Source organism: Cynocephalus volans, chromosome 13 (assembly GCF_027409185.1).
Source record: "Cynocephalus volans isolate mCynVol1 chromosome 13, mCynVol1.pri, whole genome shotgun sequence".
Taxonomy (NCBI): domain Eukaryota; kingdom Metazoa; phylum Chordata; class Mammalia; order Dermoptera; family Cynocephalidae; genus Cynocephalus; species Cynocephalus volans.
Genome location: NC_084472.1, coordinates 76418104 through 76435919, shown reverse-complemented (window position 1 = coordinate 76435919; position 17816 = coordinate 76418104). Strand labels below are relative to the sequence as shown.

Below are 17816 nucleotides of genomic sequence, written 5' to 3'. Positions count from 1 at the left end.
TCAAATATTTTTAAATTAATATGCATTTAATATTCTTATTTATCTTAAAACATAATTGCATACACTCAAATACAACAAACTAGACACTTCTAATAAAATTTAATGACCTCATTATGGGAATGCCAGCTATCTCAGTTTGCCTAGGACTGTGAAATTTCCAAGGATGTGGGACTTTCAGTGCTAAATCTGGGAAAGTCCCAGGCAAACAGGGACACTGGTTACTAGAACATTGCCACATGTAACAAATAAGGGTCAATTGCCTATTATGTGTAATTGAGACTCTTTGATTTTCTTTGTTGTAACGGTTTATTTTATTGTAAATTTCCTGAGTAAAAGTGGAAAATTAACATTAAGTTCATGGCCTATGGGATACCAGTACTTATTCTCTGAGTACATATTCTTTGCTCAAACTCCAGTTTGGTAACCAGTTTCGGCCTAGTTACATGAATGACTTGTATTTTCTTTTACGCTGTTTACTAATTGTCCTTGAAACAGTTGTAGAACTTGAAAATATGGATATTCATTTCCATCTAACAGGTTTTAACAGAATGCAATCAAAATACCTCCCTCTTAATCACCAGAGTTTATGTTGGCACAAAGATATCTTGTCATGGAACAAGATAAGAAGACAAAATTTTCACATCTTCTCGGACCCTTTGGGAACAATATATAAATGGAAAATGTTACTGATATATGTGGCTCTTAGAATCTATAATGGTAGCTGAAATGAAGAGAAAACTAATAACAGAAATACACTGAAACATGATAGAAGAAAAATATAGCAAACATATTTTCTAATCAACATAGTAACAAAGAGAAACTGAAAATTTCTAGCTTGATTTAATGTAAGGTTGGAGCTAGGTGTAGAAGGAGGAAAACACGTAATTAGAGGGAGAGAGAAGTTGGCTCTGTTTGGCGTTTTTAATGAAGTTTTTTACAGAGCAATTTTATGTCTTTATAGTAAAATGGAGAGTCACAACACACTGAGGAAGCATCCAGTGAAGACTACTTAAACTTGAGCCATTGAAATCTTTCTTTTTCCTCTCTTTTAAATCAGCATTTGGAGTGAATTCCAATCTTATGCAAATTTATTGAATATAAACAAACAGTAAATTGTCTGCTATGTTTTATAGAAACAACAAACATTTTAAAACGGGATCATTCATTTTTTTTTTTTTTTTTGGCGTGAAAATTAATCAAAAACAAAGCAGGCGCTCTTAGTGTAATAGAGGTACAAGTTCAGCCTTGGAACCTCTGATCTCTGAGAGCCAGGCAGAGGGGACAGCAGACACCTGTAGACAGTCTCCTTGTTTGTCACTTTGTATATGGTATTTGAAGAATGAGTGTGGTGTCTACATTTGTCACATTTAAATGCCAGATTGCTGTTGTCAAATGTGACTGAACTTTTCAACAAGGCAAATACTGAGGGATTTAGATAGCTGCAAATATACGACTAGGGAAGTTAATTATAAATAATACAATCTGTGTATGCAAATACTAAAGAAACTTGTGCTAAATTAAGTCACTGCCAACTTTAAAAGTTTGTGTTTCTTCAACATTCTGTCCCACTGGTATGCTTCATGGGAATATATTAAGTAAAATGAGGAAATAGTGTTATTCGTAATGCCCTGTCACAGACTTTAAATTATTAAAATGCTATATGATGCTCCAAATGGAGCCTCGTCAGCATGTAAAAGGTTACATTTTACCAAAAACCTATAGACTATAGGGAATCACAATTTAAATTTTGAAGCTCTTCTTCCACATCTTTCAAAAACAATTCAGTCAGCTCAGTTAAAAATTGTAGTAAAAAAAAAAAAATGTAATGAAGTTCTTTGGTAAACATGCCCCAGAAAGGACAAAATTTGCTCAGTACTCAGGATGCTAAAATTTAAATAAAATTTCTAGGTGTTTTTGATAGTGAGTAAAAAAATCATTTAAAAAATTGTATGTACAAATATCAATCAAACACAACTAATAGGCTACTCTTAAAGATTATTCTTCCACTCAATCATAGAATTATAATCCTTGTGATTAGTGTAATAAGGAGTGTGGAAATCACGGTAAAAAAAAAAAGGATGTGGAATTAAAATGTCAATGACAAAGTTTTGAAAAAATGAAAATCCTCTTTAAAATATTGGCTTATGATTATATAGACAAAATAATTTAAGTGATTATCCACTAGTGGGTGGAAACAAAAGGAAAACCTCACCTTACAAGTATATTGTACATGTCCTTTGGAAAATCCCAGTCTGGAGGCAACTAGCCCTTAGAAGAGATAAGTTTGGAGGGTACTAGGTAAGGAATTATGTTATTTAAAACCATGGGTTCTATTTATTAATATTGTGTTAAATGGTATCATCATCTTAATTTTAGTAAAAAAAATATGCATGTAATGAGATTTTAGTTAATATAGATGATATTTTAATATAACTTTGCAATTTGCAAGAATGTGAAGCAATGTTTATTGACATAAGAATTTTCTATGCCCCTGTCATTCAACACTGTGGAAAAAGCCCAGCACTTTGGCCACTATAGCTAAATCACCACCATCTCCTCTGATATATATTAAGTAGTAAATTTAACACAAGTTTTCTATAGGATTTACTCACTGAAAGACTACCTTCAGGAAAAATTCCTTAGAAATCATCTGGTAACTTTCTCCTTTTTCAGATGAGGAAGAAACACACACACACACACACACACACACACACACACACACACACACACACACACACACACAAAACCACTTATCCCAAGACAGATTATGTACAATTGATAATTCTTCTTTAAATAAATGGTAGAATTCTTTAATGAAGCCATCTGGCCTTATGTATTTTTAAGGAGGGGGTTAGTTTTAAAATTATAAATTCAGTTTCTTTAACAGTTATAGGGCAATACTAATTATCGATTTTATATTGGGTAGGTTCTGGTAGTTTTTTTTTATTATTGGTTATGAATATTCATGGGATACAAAGCAAGTTGTCACCACTCATGCCTAAGACATGATGGCCAGATCCATACTGGCAGCATGCCCATGACCACAAATTGCGATTATACCCCGTATCCCCCACCCAATTATCCCCCCAATTATCCCTGGCCTCCCTCCCCATCCCTCTTTCCCCCACTCCACTTTGTATCCCTAGGATGTTCTCTCCCTCTGCAAATCCAACGCACTACAGTGATCTTTCTTTCCTTCCTTCTTTCTCTCTTAGCTCCCACTTATGAGTGAGTACATATGGTATATATCCCCCTCTGTGCTTTGCTTATTTCATTCAACATATGTTTCTCCAAGCTCATCCATGTTGTTGCAAATGGAAGAATTTCATTCTTTTTATGGCATAGTAGTATTCCATGGTGTGTATATACCACTGATTCCTTATCCAATCATCCATCAATGGATATTTAGGTTGGTTCCATGTCTTGGCTCTTGTGAACAAGCTATGATGAACATGGGAGTACAGGTATCCCTTCGACGTGATGATTTCCATTCCTCTGGGTATATACCCAGAAGTGGGATTGCTGGATTGTATGGAAGATCTATCTGTAGTTGTTTGAGAAACCTCCATAGTGTTTTCCATAGTGGTTGTACTAATTTACAGTCCCACCAACAGTGTGGGAGCATTCCCTTCAGTCCACATCCTCGCCAGCATTTGTTATTATCATTCTTTTTGATTATAGCCAATCTAACTGAGGTGAAATGATATCTCAGTGTGGTTTTAGTTTGCATTTCCCTGATGACTAGTGGTGTTGAGCATTTTTTTCATGTACCTGTTGGCCATTTGTACATCTTCCTCTGAAAAATGTCTATTCAATTCCTTTGCCCATTTTTAATTGGGTTATTTGTTTTTTTACTGTATAATTGCTTGAGTTCTTTGTATATTATGGTTATTAATCCCTTGTCAGATGTATAGTTAGCAAAAATTTTCTCCTACTCTGTAGGTTGTCCTTTCACTCTATTTATTGTTACCTTTGCTATGCAGAAGCTTTTTAGTTTGATATAGCAGATTATATGATACTATATATAAAAAAACCTAAAGACTCTATCGAAAAACTCCTAGAGCTGGTTAATAACTTCAGTAATGTTGCAGGATACAAAATAAATGCCCCCATATCAGTTGCATTTATATTCTCCAATAATGAGCTAACAGGAAGAGAAATCAAGAAAGTATGCCAATTTACAGCAGTCACAAAAAAATAAAATAAATTGCCTAGGAATCAATTTAAACAAGGAGGTGAAAGACCTCTACAATGAGAACTACAAACCACTATTGAAAGAAATTAAAGACACAAAAAGATGGAAAGACATTCCATGCTCTTGGATTGGAACAATTAACATTGTGAAAAAGTCTATACTACCCAAAGCAATCAACAGATTCAATGCAATCCCCATCAAAATAACAATGACATTCTTCACCAAAATGGAAAGAACAATCTCAACATTCATGCAGAACAACAAAAGACCCCAAATAGCCAAAGCAATCCTGAGCAAAAATAATAAAGCCAAAGGCATAACACTACCTGACTTCAAAATTATACTACAAAGCTATAGTAACCAAAACAGCATGGTACTGGCATAAAAATAGACACTCAGACCAGTGGAGAAGAATAGAGAACCCAGAAATCACCTCTCAGGCTTACAGCCATCTGATATTTGACAAAGGCAACAAAAACATGAATTGGGGAAAAGACTGCCTCTTCAGTAAGTGGTGCTGGGAAAATTGGATATCCATATGCAGAAGAATGAAACTAGACATGAACCTCTCACCATATACTAAAATCAACTCAAAATGGGTTAAAGACAAATATAAGACCTGAAACTGTAAAATTACTAAGGGAAAATACAGGTGAAGCACTTCTGGAACTAGGAACTAGGTCTGGGCACAGACTTTATGAACACGAGCCTGAAAACACAAGCAACAAAAGAAAAAATAAACAAATGGGATTATATAAAACTAAAAATCTTCTGCACAACAAGGTTTTGTTTTTTGAAGAATTGGTCTATATCACCAAAGTTGTCAATTTTTTGCACATAGAATAGTTTGCTGTATTCCCTTATTATCCTTTTAATATTTTTAGGGTCTATATTGATATCCTGTTTCATTCCTAATTTTGAAAGTTTGTGTTTTCTTTTTCTTTGTCAGTCTTACCAGAGGTTCATCAATTTTATTGATCTCAGAAACCCAGCTATTTGTTTTACTGATTTTCTCTATTGTTTTTTGTTTTCAGTTTCACTGGTTACTGCTGTATCTTTGTTAATTCCTTCCTTTATCTTGGTATGTATATATTTTGCTGTTCTATTTCTATGTTCTTGAGGTTAGTCAGTTTGTTTTCTGCTTCTGCAACAGAATACCACAGACTGAGTCATTTGTAAAGAACAGAAATTTATTTGGCTCACAATACTGGAGTCTGGAAATCTAAGAGCATGGCACTGGCATCCGGTGAGAGTCATCCCATGGCAGAGAGTGGAAAATGAAAGCAAGCATAGAGACAGAGAGAATAAGTCATCCTTTTAGCAGGAGCCCACTCCCATGATTTCTAACCCACTCATGTGATAACAGCATTAATCTATTTATGAGGGCACATCCCTCAGGGCCTAATCACCTCTTAAAGGCCTTCCCTCCTATATTAGTCAGTTTCCTGTTACTTACAATACAATACCTGAAACTGGTAATTTATAAAGAAGTGAAATTTATTTCTTACAGTTTTGGAGGCTGGGAAGTCCGTGGTGCTGGGGGCACACCTGGTGAGCAAATTCTTCTGGGTGGAAACTCTCTACAGGGACCCGTGGCAACTAGGGTATCACATGGTGAGAAAAGCAAGAACTCTTTCATGTCCTTTCCTTATAAAGCCACCAGTCCACACCCATGAATTCATTACTCAATGAATGAATTAATCCATTCATGAGAACGTAGTCCCATGATCCAATCACCTCTTAAAGGGCCCACCTTTCGAATACCATAATTGGATTTTCCACACTCTTAACACTATTACAGTGGGGATCAATCTTCCCACATGTGAACTTTTGGGGGACACACTCAACTTATGGTACCTCTTAATATTGTTACATTGGCAATTAAATTTCAATCTGAGTTTTGGCATGAACAGTCAAACCATAGCAAGGAGAAATCTTAAATTATTGAATTAAGGCTCTCTACTATGACACATAAATTTAACTCTATGAATTTCCTTCTCAGTACTTCTTTAACTATACCCCACAAATTTTGATATGTTGTATTTTTATTTTCATTACCTTGACACTTCTTCTTTCACCCATTAGTTATTTAGAAGTGTTCTGTTTTGTTAGCAAGTGTTTGAAGATTTTTCTGTTATTAATTTCCAGTTTTATTTGTGATTGGAGAACAGAATCTGCATGATATCACTTTTTTTATTTGTTGAGCTTTGTTTTATGGCCAAGGGTATGGTATATCTTGATATATATTCTGTGGGACTTGGAAATAACATGTGTTCTGCTGATATTGAATGGAGTGTTTGCTAAGTGTCAATTAGATTCTGTTGGTTCATGATGTTGTTGAGTTTTTCTATATCTTTGCTGATTTTCTGCCTGGTTGTCCTATCAATTATTGGGAGAAGAGCATTTGTCTCCAGATATAGTGTGGATTTGTCTGTTTCCTTTAAGTTCTATCAGGTTTTGCTTTACCTATTTTGTAGCTCTGTTGTTTTGTGCATACATATTAAAAATTGCTATGTTTTTTGGTAGAATGACCCTTTTATCATTTTATCTTTCTGTCTCATGATTTTCTTTGCTCTGAAGTTTACTTTGTCTAATATTAATAATTCCACATGTGCTTTTTAAAATTAATGATTGCATGATATCTCTTTTTCCATTGTTATAACCTGCTTATATTATAACTGAAGTTGGTTTCTTGTAGACATGTTTTTTAATGCACTCTGCTAATCTCTGTCTTTAATTGTACATTAAGAATATTTACATTTAATACAGTAAATGATATTTTAGGACTTAAGTCTGCCCTTTTTTTAAAATTTAAAATTCTTTATTTTTGATTTTCTGTTTTCTTTTTCCTGCCTTCCTGTGGGTTACTTGAACATTTTGTAGAATTCCATTTTAATTTATGTATAGTATTTTTGAGTGCATCTCTATGTATAGTTTTTTAGTGGTTTCTCTAGGTATTGAATTATTTATACATAACTTATCACAGTCTAATAGTGTCATCATTTTACCAGTACAAGTGAAGTGCAGAAAACTTACCTTCCTTATGTTTCCCCATTTATAAAATTATTACGTTCATCCATTTATGAAATCATTGTTTTAAGTATTTTTTCTCATATAATTTTAGAACCACATCAGAGAATGTGATAATTTTTGCTTCAATCACCTAAGATAATCTAGAAAATTCAGGAGAAGGTGTGGAGCATACTAACATTAATAAAGCAAATGTATTTCACAGGGCCTAGCTTCCAAGGCCCTGTAGTTTCAGGTATAGCCTAACTTTTTAAAATTACATGTAGAAATGTTAAGCTTGCAAAGGACAGGAAACTTTCCCTGGGCTAAAGTCTCTCTCGTAGATAAGGAATTGTAACACAGCAAAATTGCTGGCTCTAAGGGCAGATGTCCTTGGTGCAGCCAAACCTAATGATTGTTGCCATGACAATTATCTTACTGTTCTTTTGTAACCACCTATGTTCCTTTTCTGTAACTTTCTGACCTGGAGAATAAATACTGAGAGAAGACCCCAGTTCAGTGTTATTTTTCTGAGGAATACTTCTCTCTTGAGGTTTCCTGGAAAATTAACTTCTTTCAGGCCTCTCACTGCTCAGAAGAAATGGGCTTTAAGTCATCCTTTGCATCTCTGTTACACTGGGGGAGAGGTGACAAGAAGGAATGTTGTTTTAATTTACCCATATTTTTGTTTACCATGTTCTTTATCCCTCCCCAATGTTATAAGGTTTCTGCTTTCATCATTTCCTTTCTAACTAGGTAACTCCTTTGGTTATTATTCTAGGGTAGTTCCACAGCCCATAAATTCTCTTAGTTTTTCTTTATCAAGAAAATCTTTTTTTTCTGCTTAAAAAATGTATTAATACCCAACATTGCCAAATAGCTTGTCAGTATTCACATTTCCTTAATTCTCTCTGTCTTTTTAAAAATTATTTATTTTATTATTATTATTATTATTATTATTATTATTATTATTATTATTATTATTATTATTATTATTTTACATTCTAAGACATTGTTGTGGAGCAGTTGGGGGGGAAGGGGAGAGTGAAAAAGGGAGGAGGATAGGATGGGAGGGGGATGAAAGAGGGAGGGGGCATGGTCAAGGCTCATAGCACCACCTGCATTCCAGCAAAGGAGACAAGGAGGCTTCCCCAGAGGCTTGGTCATGGCTGTGCTAGGTGTGGATGTCAGGGGGCGTAGCTGAGGTCCTTGGCCACCAATTGTCCTGGCTCGGGAGCCCAGGGCACTTTCAGCAGTGGCTCCATGGTCATCACTGGGCTGGATGTGGATGTTAGGGGGGGGGCGTGATTGAGACCCTTGGTCCTCCCTGCCCTGGCTCAGGGGTCTGGGGCACTTCTGGCAGTGGCTGAGTGGTTTCATGCAGAATGTGCTGATTTCCCCGTTCATTCCTGAAAGATATTTTCACTGGATATAGAATTCTTTTCAGTTCTTTTCTCTTTTTTTTTTCCCAGCATATAAAAAATGTATGCCCCTTCAGTTTGGTCTTTATGATTTCTAATGAGAAAATCCCTGTTATTGAATTGGTTTTTGCCTACAGGTAAGGTAATGTTTCTCTCTCACCACTTTCCAGATTTTTTTCTTTGTCATTAGTTTTTAGAATTTTTACTGTGATATGTCTTAGTGTAGTTTTGTTTGGGTTTATAGCGTTTGGAGGTTGCTCTTTATACCTTCTTTATACCTTTCACCAAATTTTTGAAGCTCAAAGCCCTCATTTATTCAGATGCTTCTTTGGTGTTACCCTCTTTTGCTTCTCCTTCTAGAACTCCAATGACACCAACACTCGATCTTTTATTATAGTCTCAAGGTGCCTGAGGCTGTATCCTTTTTTTTTTTAGTCTTTCTATTGTTTAGAATGGTTAATTTCTATTGTTCTATCTTACAATTCCATAATCGTTTGATCAGTTCCTTCCATTCTGCTGTTCAGCTGATCTATTAAGTGTTTTATAAATTTCTGTTAATGCATTTTTTAGTTCTAAAATTTCCATTTGTTTCTTTTTTAATATCTTCCATTTTTCTGATGAGACTTTTTATTTCTTGTGACTTTCTATTTTTTCATTTGTTTCAAGTGTGTTCCTAATTGCTCCTTGAATCTTTTTAATAACTGCTTTACAACCTTTGCCAAATAAATTTAACATCTCTTTCTTCTCTGTGTTGTATCTATTGATTATCCTTTTCCATTCAGTTTAAGATCTTCTTGGTTCCTGGAAAGACGAGTGATTTTTTTCTTAATTAAAACATGGACATTTGGGCCACTGTATTATGAGACTCTGGGCCTTATTTTAACTTTCTATTTTAGCTGGCTTTCTCTAATACCGCCCTGGAAGATGAAAAGGGAATACCACCATATTACTGCCAGGGGAAGACAGAAGTCTATTTTCCCAACTTGGTCCCCATTGGCAACCAAGGTAGAAGGTTCCTCATTACTACTAAGCAGAGATGGGAATTTCAGCTACCCACTAGGCCTTCACTGACAACTCCCTCGCTAGGATAAGGAGTGACTCATTTACCTCCTCACTTAGCCTTCACTGACAGTACAAGAGGGAGAAAGTTGCCTCATTACCGCAGGGTGGTGGTGAAAGTTCTGACTTACCTCTTATGACACCACCTGAGAGGGGAGGGGAAAGGTTACCTCATTATTTCTCAGTAAAGGGGAAAGTCCAGCCTCCCAAAGTGGTCTTTACTGACACTGCTGTGGGATGCAGTCTGTTACTGCCCTGTGGGGAAGAAAGCACCTGTCCTATGGGGGAAAAAAAATTTCTGCTCCCTACTCTGCCCTCTCTGACACCATTCTAGCAGGTGGGCCGGGATACCTCATTACAGTTTGGTGAGAATGACAGTTAAGGCTACTCACTGGACTTTACTGGCACGGCTGGGGGTGGAGCCACAGATTTTTCTGTGGTATTTGGCTAGAGTAGAGCAATTATTGCCTTAAAATGTTATGTCTTGCAAGGCTGCCCCTTTCCTGATCCTTTGGCTAGAGGAAGCAGTCTTATATTAGGGCTTTTCTGGGTTGCTCACTCCAAGACTAAGATATATGAGGCAGAAAGAAGACCTTCGGAACTATCCACCATGTCGTTCCTTAGGTCCTGAGGCCCCTAACTGGTTTGTTGGATTATCTTCACCTCTCAGTCTTCTTATGTTTGTTATATATGTATTATCCAGGATTTTTAGTTATATTTACCAGGAGGAATAAGGAAAGGTATACACCTAATCCATCTGTCCAGAAGCAGAGGTCTTCTCTTCACTGTCTTTTAATTTATTAATTTCAGTATCTTCTCTGTATTAAAACAGATTGCTGATACTTTCTTATGAGCATGGGAAATTCACATATGGTTATGGCATTTTAAATACTGAATCCCCATCACCACGTCATTCAACTAACAAAGTGAGTAACTTACAATACAGTATGTAATACACAAATTTCATGACATGTTCTGTAGTTTTAAGAGTCCAAAATTATTTTAGGAAGTAAGTGCTACATTTAGCAATTCCTTCTTTATAATTCTATCCCTATGCTGAAGTTTTCTGCAAAAATGTTACATGAGATTTTTTATATTTTCCATAAGTTTGAGGGATTGTAAAACTCTTTTATATATTATATAGCAGTTTTCTTTTCAGAAAATGGGATACCCTTTCTGCCCTTTTTCTTGTACAGAGAAAAAGACTAACAAATTTAAAATTGAAGTCATACATACTATGAAAATCCATCCCAGAAAATTTATTCAGAGGTCACAAACCCCTTATGGCATAAGTGGCAATATAAAGAGTGCAATTTAACAGATCTAAGACACAGAGAAATCTTTCTTCAAAAGGAGCTCGAAAACATTATAGGAGATAGCCCAGATTTAATTGGCGAGTGCTTAAGGCTGCTCTTTGAGATACTCTTTCCCTCAGATCTGATAAGAAGTGGGAGCATTTGTGAGAAACCCCTTTGAAAAATAAGGTGTTAAGATTAGGTGGCAAAACTATTAAATGGTTTCCCTTTGTTATGTTCTGCTGGCTCATAAAGTGTTGAAAGAGTGAATTTAGAAAGCAGGTGACCTGACAGAATATCCCTAAGAGGGGGATCAAGACACAGCAAGAGAGTATGCTGGAAAAAAAATAATAAAGAAAGAAAAGCAGTAATTGAAGAGAATAAGAGCTTCATAGAGCTGGGATAGTTCTTGGAGTGAGTTTGTGCTGACAAAAAAAAGAAGAATTTTAAGGTGGCTTTTGGGGTTATTTTTACTTTTAAAGATGAAAGGATGCCATATATATAATAGTCAGCTATAGGGCTCCTGAAGTGGGGGTTCTTAGTTTGAAGACATTCCTCATCCCTTTTAAACAGAATTGGGATGTATCTGTATTAAAATGAATGAAAGCCAGAAGGCAACAAAACCTGTCCAATAGCTGTTTAAATAGCTGCCCTGGAAGCCAGCCCAAAACAGATTAGATTAACTTTGCAAAAGGGAGTCAATAACAAATGCAAGTTTGTTTCAAGGCAGAGTTCAAATCTAGTCCACTGGAAATAAAAACTAAGTAGAAGATCAAAAATGCAAAGACATGAAAACTGTTTGAAGGTGTTAAATTAGTCTGACAAAACAGATAGGAAAAGTAAAGTAGCAACAATTTCATCTCTATGAAAAAAATACACATTCTATTAACTAAAAGAAAAAAATGGATTGACTGTGCTAAATGTAACAAATTTGGCATTTTAAAAATAGAAGCACAGAAAAGATTCATAGATCTTGAAACAGTATTTAGAGTCACAAATGTTCTATACACCATAATGATCAGTTTGAAGTGAGGAGATCTTGACTGACTATTTTTTATAAAAGTGTTCATAAAAATGCTTGGCCACATTTGTTCACATTAAGTAGTACAATTATTTAAAAATTTGAATACTATACACTCAATGAAAATTATATGGAATTAAAAAATAATAATAAATACTACCAAATTTTATGTATTTCTGGGGTTGGAAATAAACCACATGAATGAAGTACAATAAATGATGAATTGATTTTGTTTTTTCATTGTTGGACTGGAGTACACTTGTAGAGAATGCAGGCAGCATGAACTAAGGATGGACGTAAGGGGCTGTATGATTCGGGTATAAGAAGTTGTGTGACTTCTCAAAGACAGTCAATCTTCTGTGGGGAAATATTTTATCAGCTAACATGTGCTGAAGTGAATTTAGTACTGGTTTCAAGTTCTCCTCATCCTATTTGAGCAGTTGTTGTGAGGTGAACACGCCATGGTCTTTGAAATCACACAGACCTGTGTTGAAATTCCAGATCCCATTTTCCCATTTTTGTGGGAATTTAGGATTATGCCTTCTCTAAAGGAGACTGAATTTTCATTTACTCATGTGATTGTGGAGGCTGCGAATTCCCAAGATCTGCAGTCAGCCAGCTGAAGACACAGAAGAGTTGATGATACAGCTCCAGTCTGAGTCCAAGGGCAGGAGAAGACCTGTATGTCCCCAGATCAACAGCCAGACTGGCTAAGTACCATCTATCTCAGTTTTTTCTTTCTTTGTTTGTTTGTTTTATTCAGGTCTTCATTTGATTGGATGAGGTCCACTCATATTAGGGAGAATAATCCACTTTACTCCATCTACCAATTCAAATGTTAATTTCATTCAGAAACACCCAGAATAATATTTGACCAAATTCCTGAACAGTCCATGGCCCAGTCAGGTTGACACGTAAGATTAGCCATGACAATTACCAGTAAATTATATAAAGAAACTAGTCATTGCAATACAATATGGCAGATACTCAATAGATTACTGTGAACCAAAATTAAGGAAGTTTGAGGCAAAAGAATTTCAGCAAAGTTTATTAGAAGCCGGACATGAGGATTGACCCAGGAAACACAGACCAACAGGGTGGAAAGTCTCCAAAGTCTATTACAAGTTGAAAGAATTTTATAGGAAAGTTTACATAGAGAGAGAGATGGCTCACTTTGGAGTTGTCCCATTTTTATTGGTGAGTAAAACTACAGAAATTATAATCATTAATTACAAACTACATCATAAAGCTATGGACATTTTCTAGAGCATTTTCTATGTTTTTTGACCTTCTTTGTCAGCAAGTAATGCATTAGATACTGAATCACAACCTAAACCACATACTATTTTATAGGATGTTGACACTAAGATCATGAGACTCAACCTAAGGCAAGGTTTATTTTATTAGAAACCTGCTTTGTTTCTGTCATCATCATAAACTACTGTGTGTAGTTCCCTGGCACTGAAATATTTGAATCAACATGGACAAAAGAGAGTAAAAAAAATAAAAAAGGAAATATTTAAAGTATGGGATCTCTAATATTGCTGTGTAATGTAGCTTCTCAGTAGTGGATATCTCACAGAAGCTTAATTATGTGAGTGACATTAATCAGAACTAAATAGAAGGAAAGAAAAAATAGGTTTATAAAACTCAAAAAGTGAACATGACCTAAGTGAGACTGAACATTGGTTGCTAATGATTTTGCAGTAAGAAACAATAAGAAGTTTCCCAGTTAAAACAAAAACAAAACAAAAAAAAACCCAAATTTATTACATCTAGGAGTATAATACTTCAGAATAGACTCACAGAATCTCAGTAAAGGTATTTTCTTCTTCTTTCCCTCAGAATTATAGTTTTTCCAAAATACATCTCATTGCACAGTACAGTGAAATACAAAAAAATTGAAAAAAATTTATTTAATTACCTGGCATCTGCTGTTCTAGAAAATCATAAAAAATTAAACAGTATTATTTTGTTGGGAAAACTCAAAATTAAAATTTTGCCTAGCTTGTGCAATGCCTCTATAGCTAAATGTGCTTATCTACAAGGGCCCCCAGAAGTCAGCCTAGTTATTAATCAACTGCCTGCATTCCTTGCTTCTATAATCTTGCTTGCATACTTGCTTAGGTCACATAAATTCTGAGGATCCAAAACTAGCAGCTGCCTGCTTGAGATGTATGTTAAGAAACTGAAACTTAAAGAGTGCACCTATAAAAGGCCCTGTAAGACCTGGGTTTGGGGTCCAGAATTTCAGAGTACTGGCTCATCTGAGCCTGCCAGCCTAATAAACTCCTGACTCTCCAGCTCTCCAAGTGTCTACTGCTTCCTTGCTGAGTCTATTTCCATAACATTTTCTGGTGCTTTGGCCGGGGAGCAATTTGGACTGGCCCCTTGAGACACTGGTCTGGGTAGGGCTGCCCGGTGGATCGGCAATGCCACAGAGGACTGAGGGGGAGCTGCCTGGCCAGTTTTCCAGGATCTCACCAATCTAAGGGAATGCCTTTCTAACCAGACTAAATGGAGAGAAGGACCAGCCAGACCCCTGTGGCCTTCAGGACAGGTAGGCCCCCCCAATCCTTTAGTTCAGTTCAGGCCTGACTGTAGGTGGAAGGGGAGCTTGATCACCTCCCAAAAGTGTCCCCCTGAGGGCCTGTCTTGGTTAAGGACATCCAGCTGGGTAAAGGATCACATAACGAGGTCCATCTGTGTGGGACCTTGTAGTAGGGTCCATCTGTTTGGGAACTTGTCATGAGATCCCTCTGTTTGTGGATGTCCATCTAGGTAGATTAGGTCGGGATTGGGGAAGGGAAAAGTACCTTAACTTTTGTGTGAATGTGTGAAATATTTGTGAATGTGAAATATTTGTAGCACCAAGTGATAAATCAGTGTCCAAGTTGGTCCTAACCTGCGGTTTTATGGTCACATCGCATGGCATAATGGTGATTCCAGTCTGGAAATGGACTGGACCAGGCCCAGGGTATATGTGTACACCTTAGCCAAGATGTACCCAACAGTTCCTGTGAGGGGCGCAGCCAGGTGGACACCTATGTGGTCTTTCTCCTTGTCTGGGAGAAGAGGGGCTCCCTACCCTTGTTTGCCTTGCATCTCCATTGCAAGCAGGGATCCGGGAGGGGTCTCACGTACAAAGAAAGCCCTTGCCTATGTCTGGGCACCTCTGGTGCCCATGGAAGAGGTGGAAGTTTCTTTTCAGACCTAGGAGAGGAGTGTTTGACTATTGATGAGTGACACATCCTCTCACGCTGTTTGCTCTAGGAGACTCAGTGCTCATTCTGTCACAAAAATCCCCTCCCCACATATGGGTTCAGCCATCTAGAAAGGAACCCAGATTATGTCCTAGTACACCTTTCCTGTCACCATCTGCCCTTCCCCCACTACCTTTACTCCCCTGAAGAACAGACATCTGATTTTAAAAGGGAGGCTCTAGTTTATGGACCATTAATTTATGTGCACACCCTGCAGACCCATCCAGCCTGCCAAGGGTTAAAGGATCCTGGTTGCCATTTCCTTTTTGCCTGGAGACCCTGCCATCAGGCACACCAAATAGAACTGTACTTCTTTTGCAGTCCCAGCTGGCCAGAAACTCCTTGCACCAGTATATGAGGAGGCAATTTGGGAACTCCAAGCTTTCTTAGAGTGGTGGCACCAATGCTGCTTGGGATATAAGCATTTGAGGCAGGAAGGGGAAGCTAGAATTAAACATGGGGACAAACAATTCAAAACCTACAGTCCTTGAAAGTATGTTAAAGAACTTTCAAAAGAGATACTCTGGGGAATACGGAGTCAAATTGAATCCTGAAAAACTCTGGACCCGGTGTGAATTAGAATGGCCTGCTTTTGGAGTTGGGGGGCCTTCAGAAGGGACATTAAACACCCAAAATGTGTGAGCAGTTTATGAGGTTACTACAGGAGAACCAGGGCACCCAGATCAGTTTCTGTACATAGATTCCTGGTTGACTATGGCCAAGACTCGGCCACCTTGGGTCCAGTTCTGCGTTCATAAGGAAAAGAGTAAGGTCCTCATTGCACAAACAACGCAAAAGTCAGAGTGCAATCAGAAAGAAACAAAAAGGCCTATATATCAAGGAGATCCAGAGGAGGAGCTCTTGCCACTCCCATATCCCACTCTTTCAGGGATGCTTGGCCCTAGACATTCCTTTGCCAGACAGCCCCCTGACTTTGGTCTTTTTGGCCCCACTGGCATCACCACCAGAGAGCCCAGAGAGTCCTGAACCAGTGAGGAGGCAATTCCACTCAGCCCAACAGGTTCCAGCCCTTCAGATGCCCCTGTGGGAGACCCAAGGTACACAGCAAGTCAATCCAGATGGCAGCATGCAGCCAGGATGCCCCCTCTTCTACTACCAACCTTTCATAACCACAGACCTTTTGAATTGGAAACACCATACTCCATCATATTTGGAAAAACCCCAGGCTCTCATAGGCCTCCTGGAGTTGATTTTCGTCACTCACCAGCCCACCTGGGAAGACTGTCATCAGTTACTCCTCATCCTCTTCAATACTGAGGAACAGCAATGCATCCTGACTGGAGCCAGAGAGTGGTTGCAACAATAGGCACCCACAGGGCCGAGCCCGTGGCACACTCGTGAGAGTGCGATGCTGGGAGCGCAGCGACGCTCCCGCCGCGGGTTCGGATCCTATATAGGAATGGCCAGTGCACTCACTGGCTGAGTGCCGGTCACGAAAAAGACAATAGGCACCCACAGCCATGATGGACCCTGAGGCCTGGGTGAGAGATGCTGCTGCAGACACCATGCTGAATTGGGACTTCAATGAAGAGGAGGGGAGAAATCAGCTCCACCATTATAGAGAAGCTATTCTCCAAGGGCTGCGAGCAAGGGCCAGGAAGTCCACCAATATGTCCAAGACAACCATTGCAACCAAGAAGGCAGACAAGCCACCTGCAGAATTCTATGAGAGGTTATGTGAGGTCTTCTGAAGCTTTTGACCCCAAAGCAGCCGAGAATCAATGTGTGGTCAATGCAGCTTTTGTGGCTCAGTATTGTGCCGACATCCATCGCAACCTTCAAAAGCTAGAAGGTTTTGCTGGAATGAATGCTACACAGCTCCTAGAGGTAGCCAAAAAGGTGTTTGTCAATCGAGACTGGAAGGCCCAGAAGGAAGCAGATAAATGCCTGAGGCAGAAGGCAGCACTCCTGGCAATGGCACTTAATCCAGACTGGAGCTCTGCACCAAAAAAGAAAAAGAACCCCCACCAAGGAGGGCAAGCCCCGCTACAGTCCAACCAGTGTGCTCTCTGCAGGGAGCTGGGCCATTGGAAGAATGAGTGCCCAAAAAGGGGAGAGAAATCCCAAACAACATCACAAGATAAGGTACACTCTGGAAGGAAAAAGTATGAGCCTGAACCAGCAGGCCAAGAGCCCCAGAGCCTCACTGGCCTTGCAGGGATAGACTCATATTAGGAAAGACTGGGATCCCTGTTCCTGAGACTCCAGGAGCCCATGGTCAAAATGGTGGTAGGGGGCCAACCTATGACCTTCATGGTGGACACCAGGGCAAAACATTCTGTAGACACCAGCCTGGTGGCCCCATTTTCAGGCCAAAAGGCTACCATCATTGGTGCTACAGGGACACAAGCAGACCAGCCATTCTGCAAGGCCCAAACTTCCACCTCAGGGGTCACAAAGTAACTCATGAATCCCTGTATTTGCCTAACTGTCAGGTACCCCTACTAGAAAGAGATTTTCTGAGAAAACTATGGGCACAAATAACCTTCACACCTGGGGAAACAACTCGTTTGACTCTAAATAATCAAGAGA

At 38.3% G+C, this 17816-nt stretch overlaps 1 protein-coding gene across 1 annotated transcript in view; it reads left to right on the top strand.

Moving 5' to 3' along the window:
• Positions 1-16590, top strand: part of LOC134361702 (dihydroxyacetone phosphate acyltransferase-like) — a 66382-nt gene extending 49792 nt beyond the window's left edge. Inside the window, 1 exon segment of the mRNA XM_063076700.1 lies at positions 16153-16590. Within this exon segment, the coding sequence (XP_062932770.1) occupies positions 16153-16590 (438 nt within the window).
• Positions 16591-17816: the final 1226 nt, after the last annotated feature.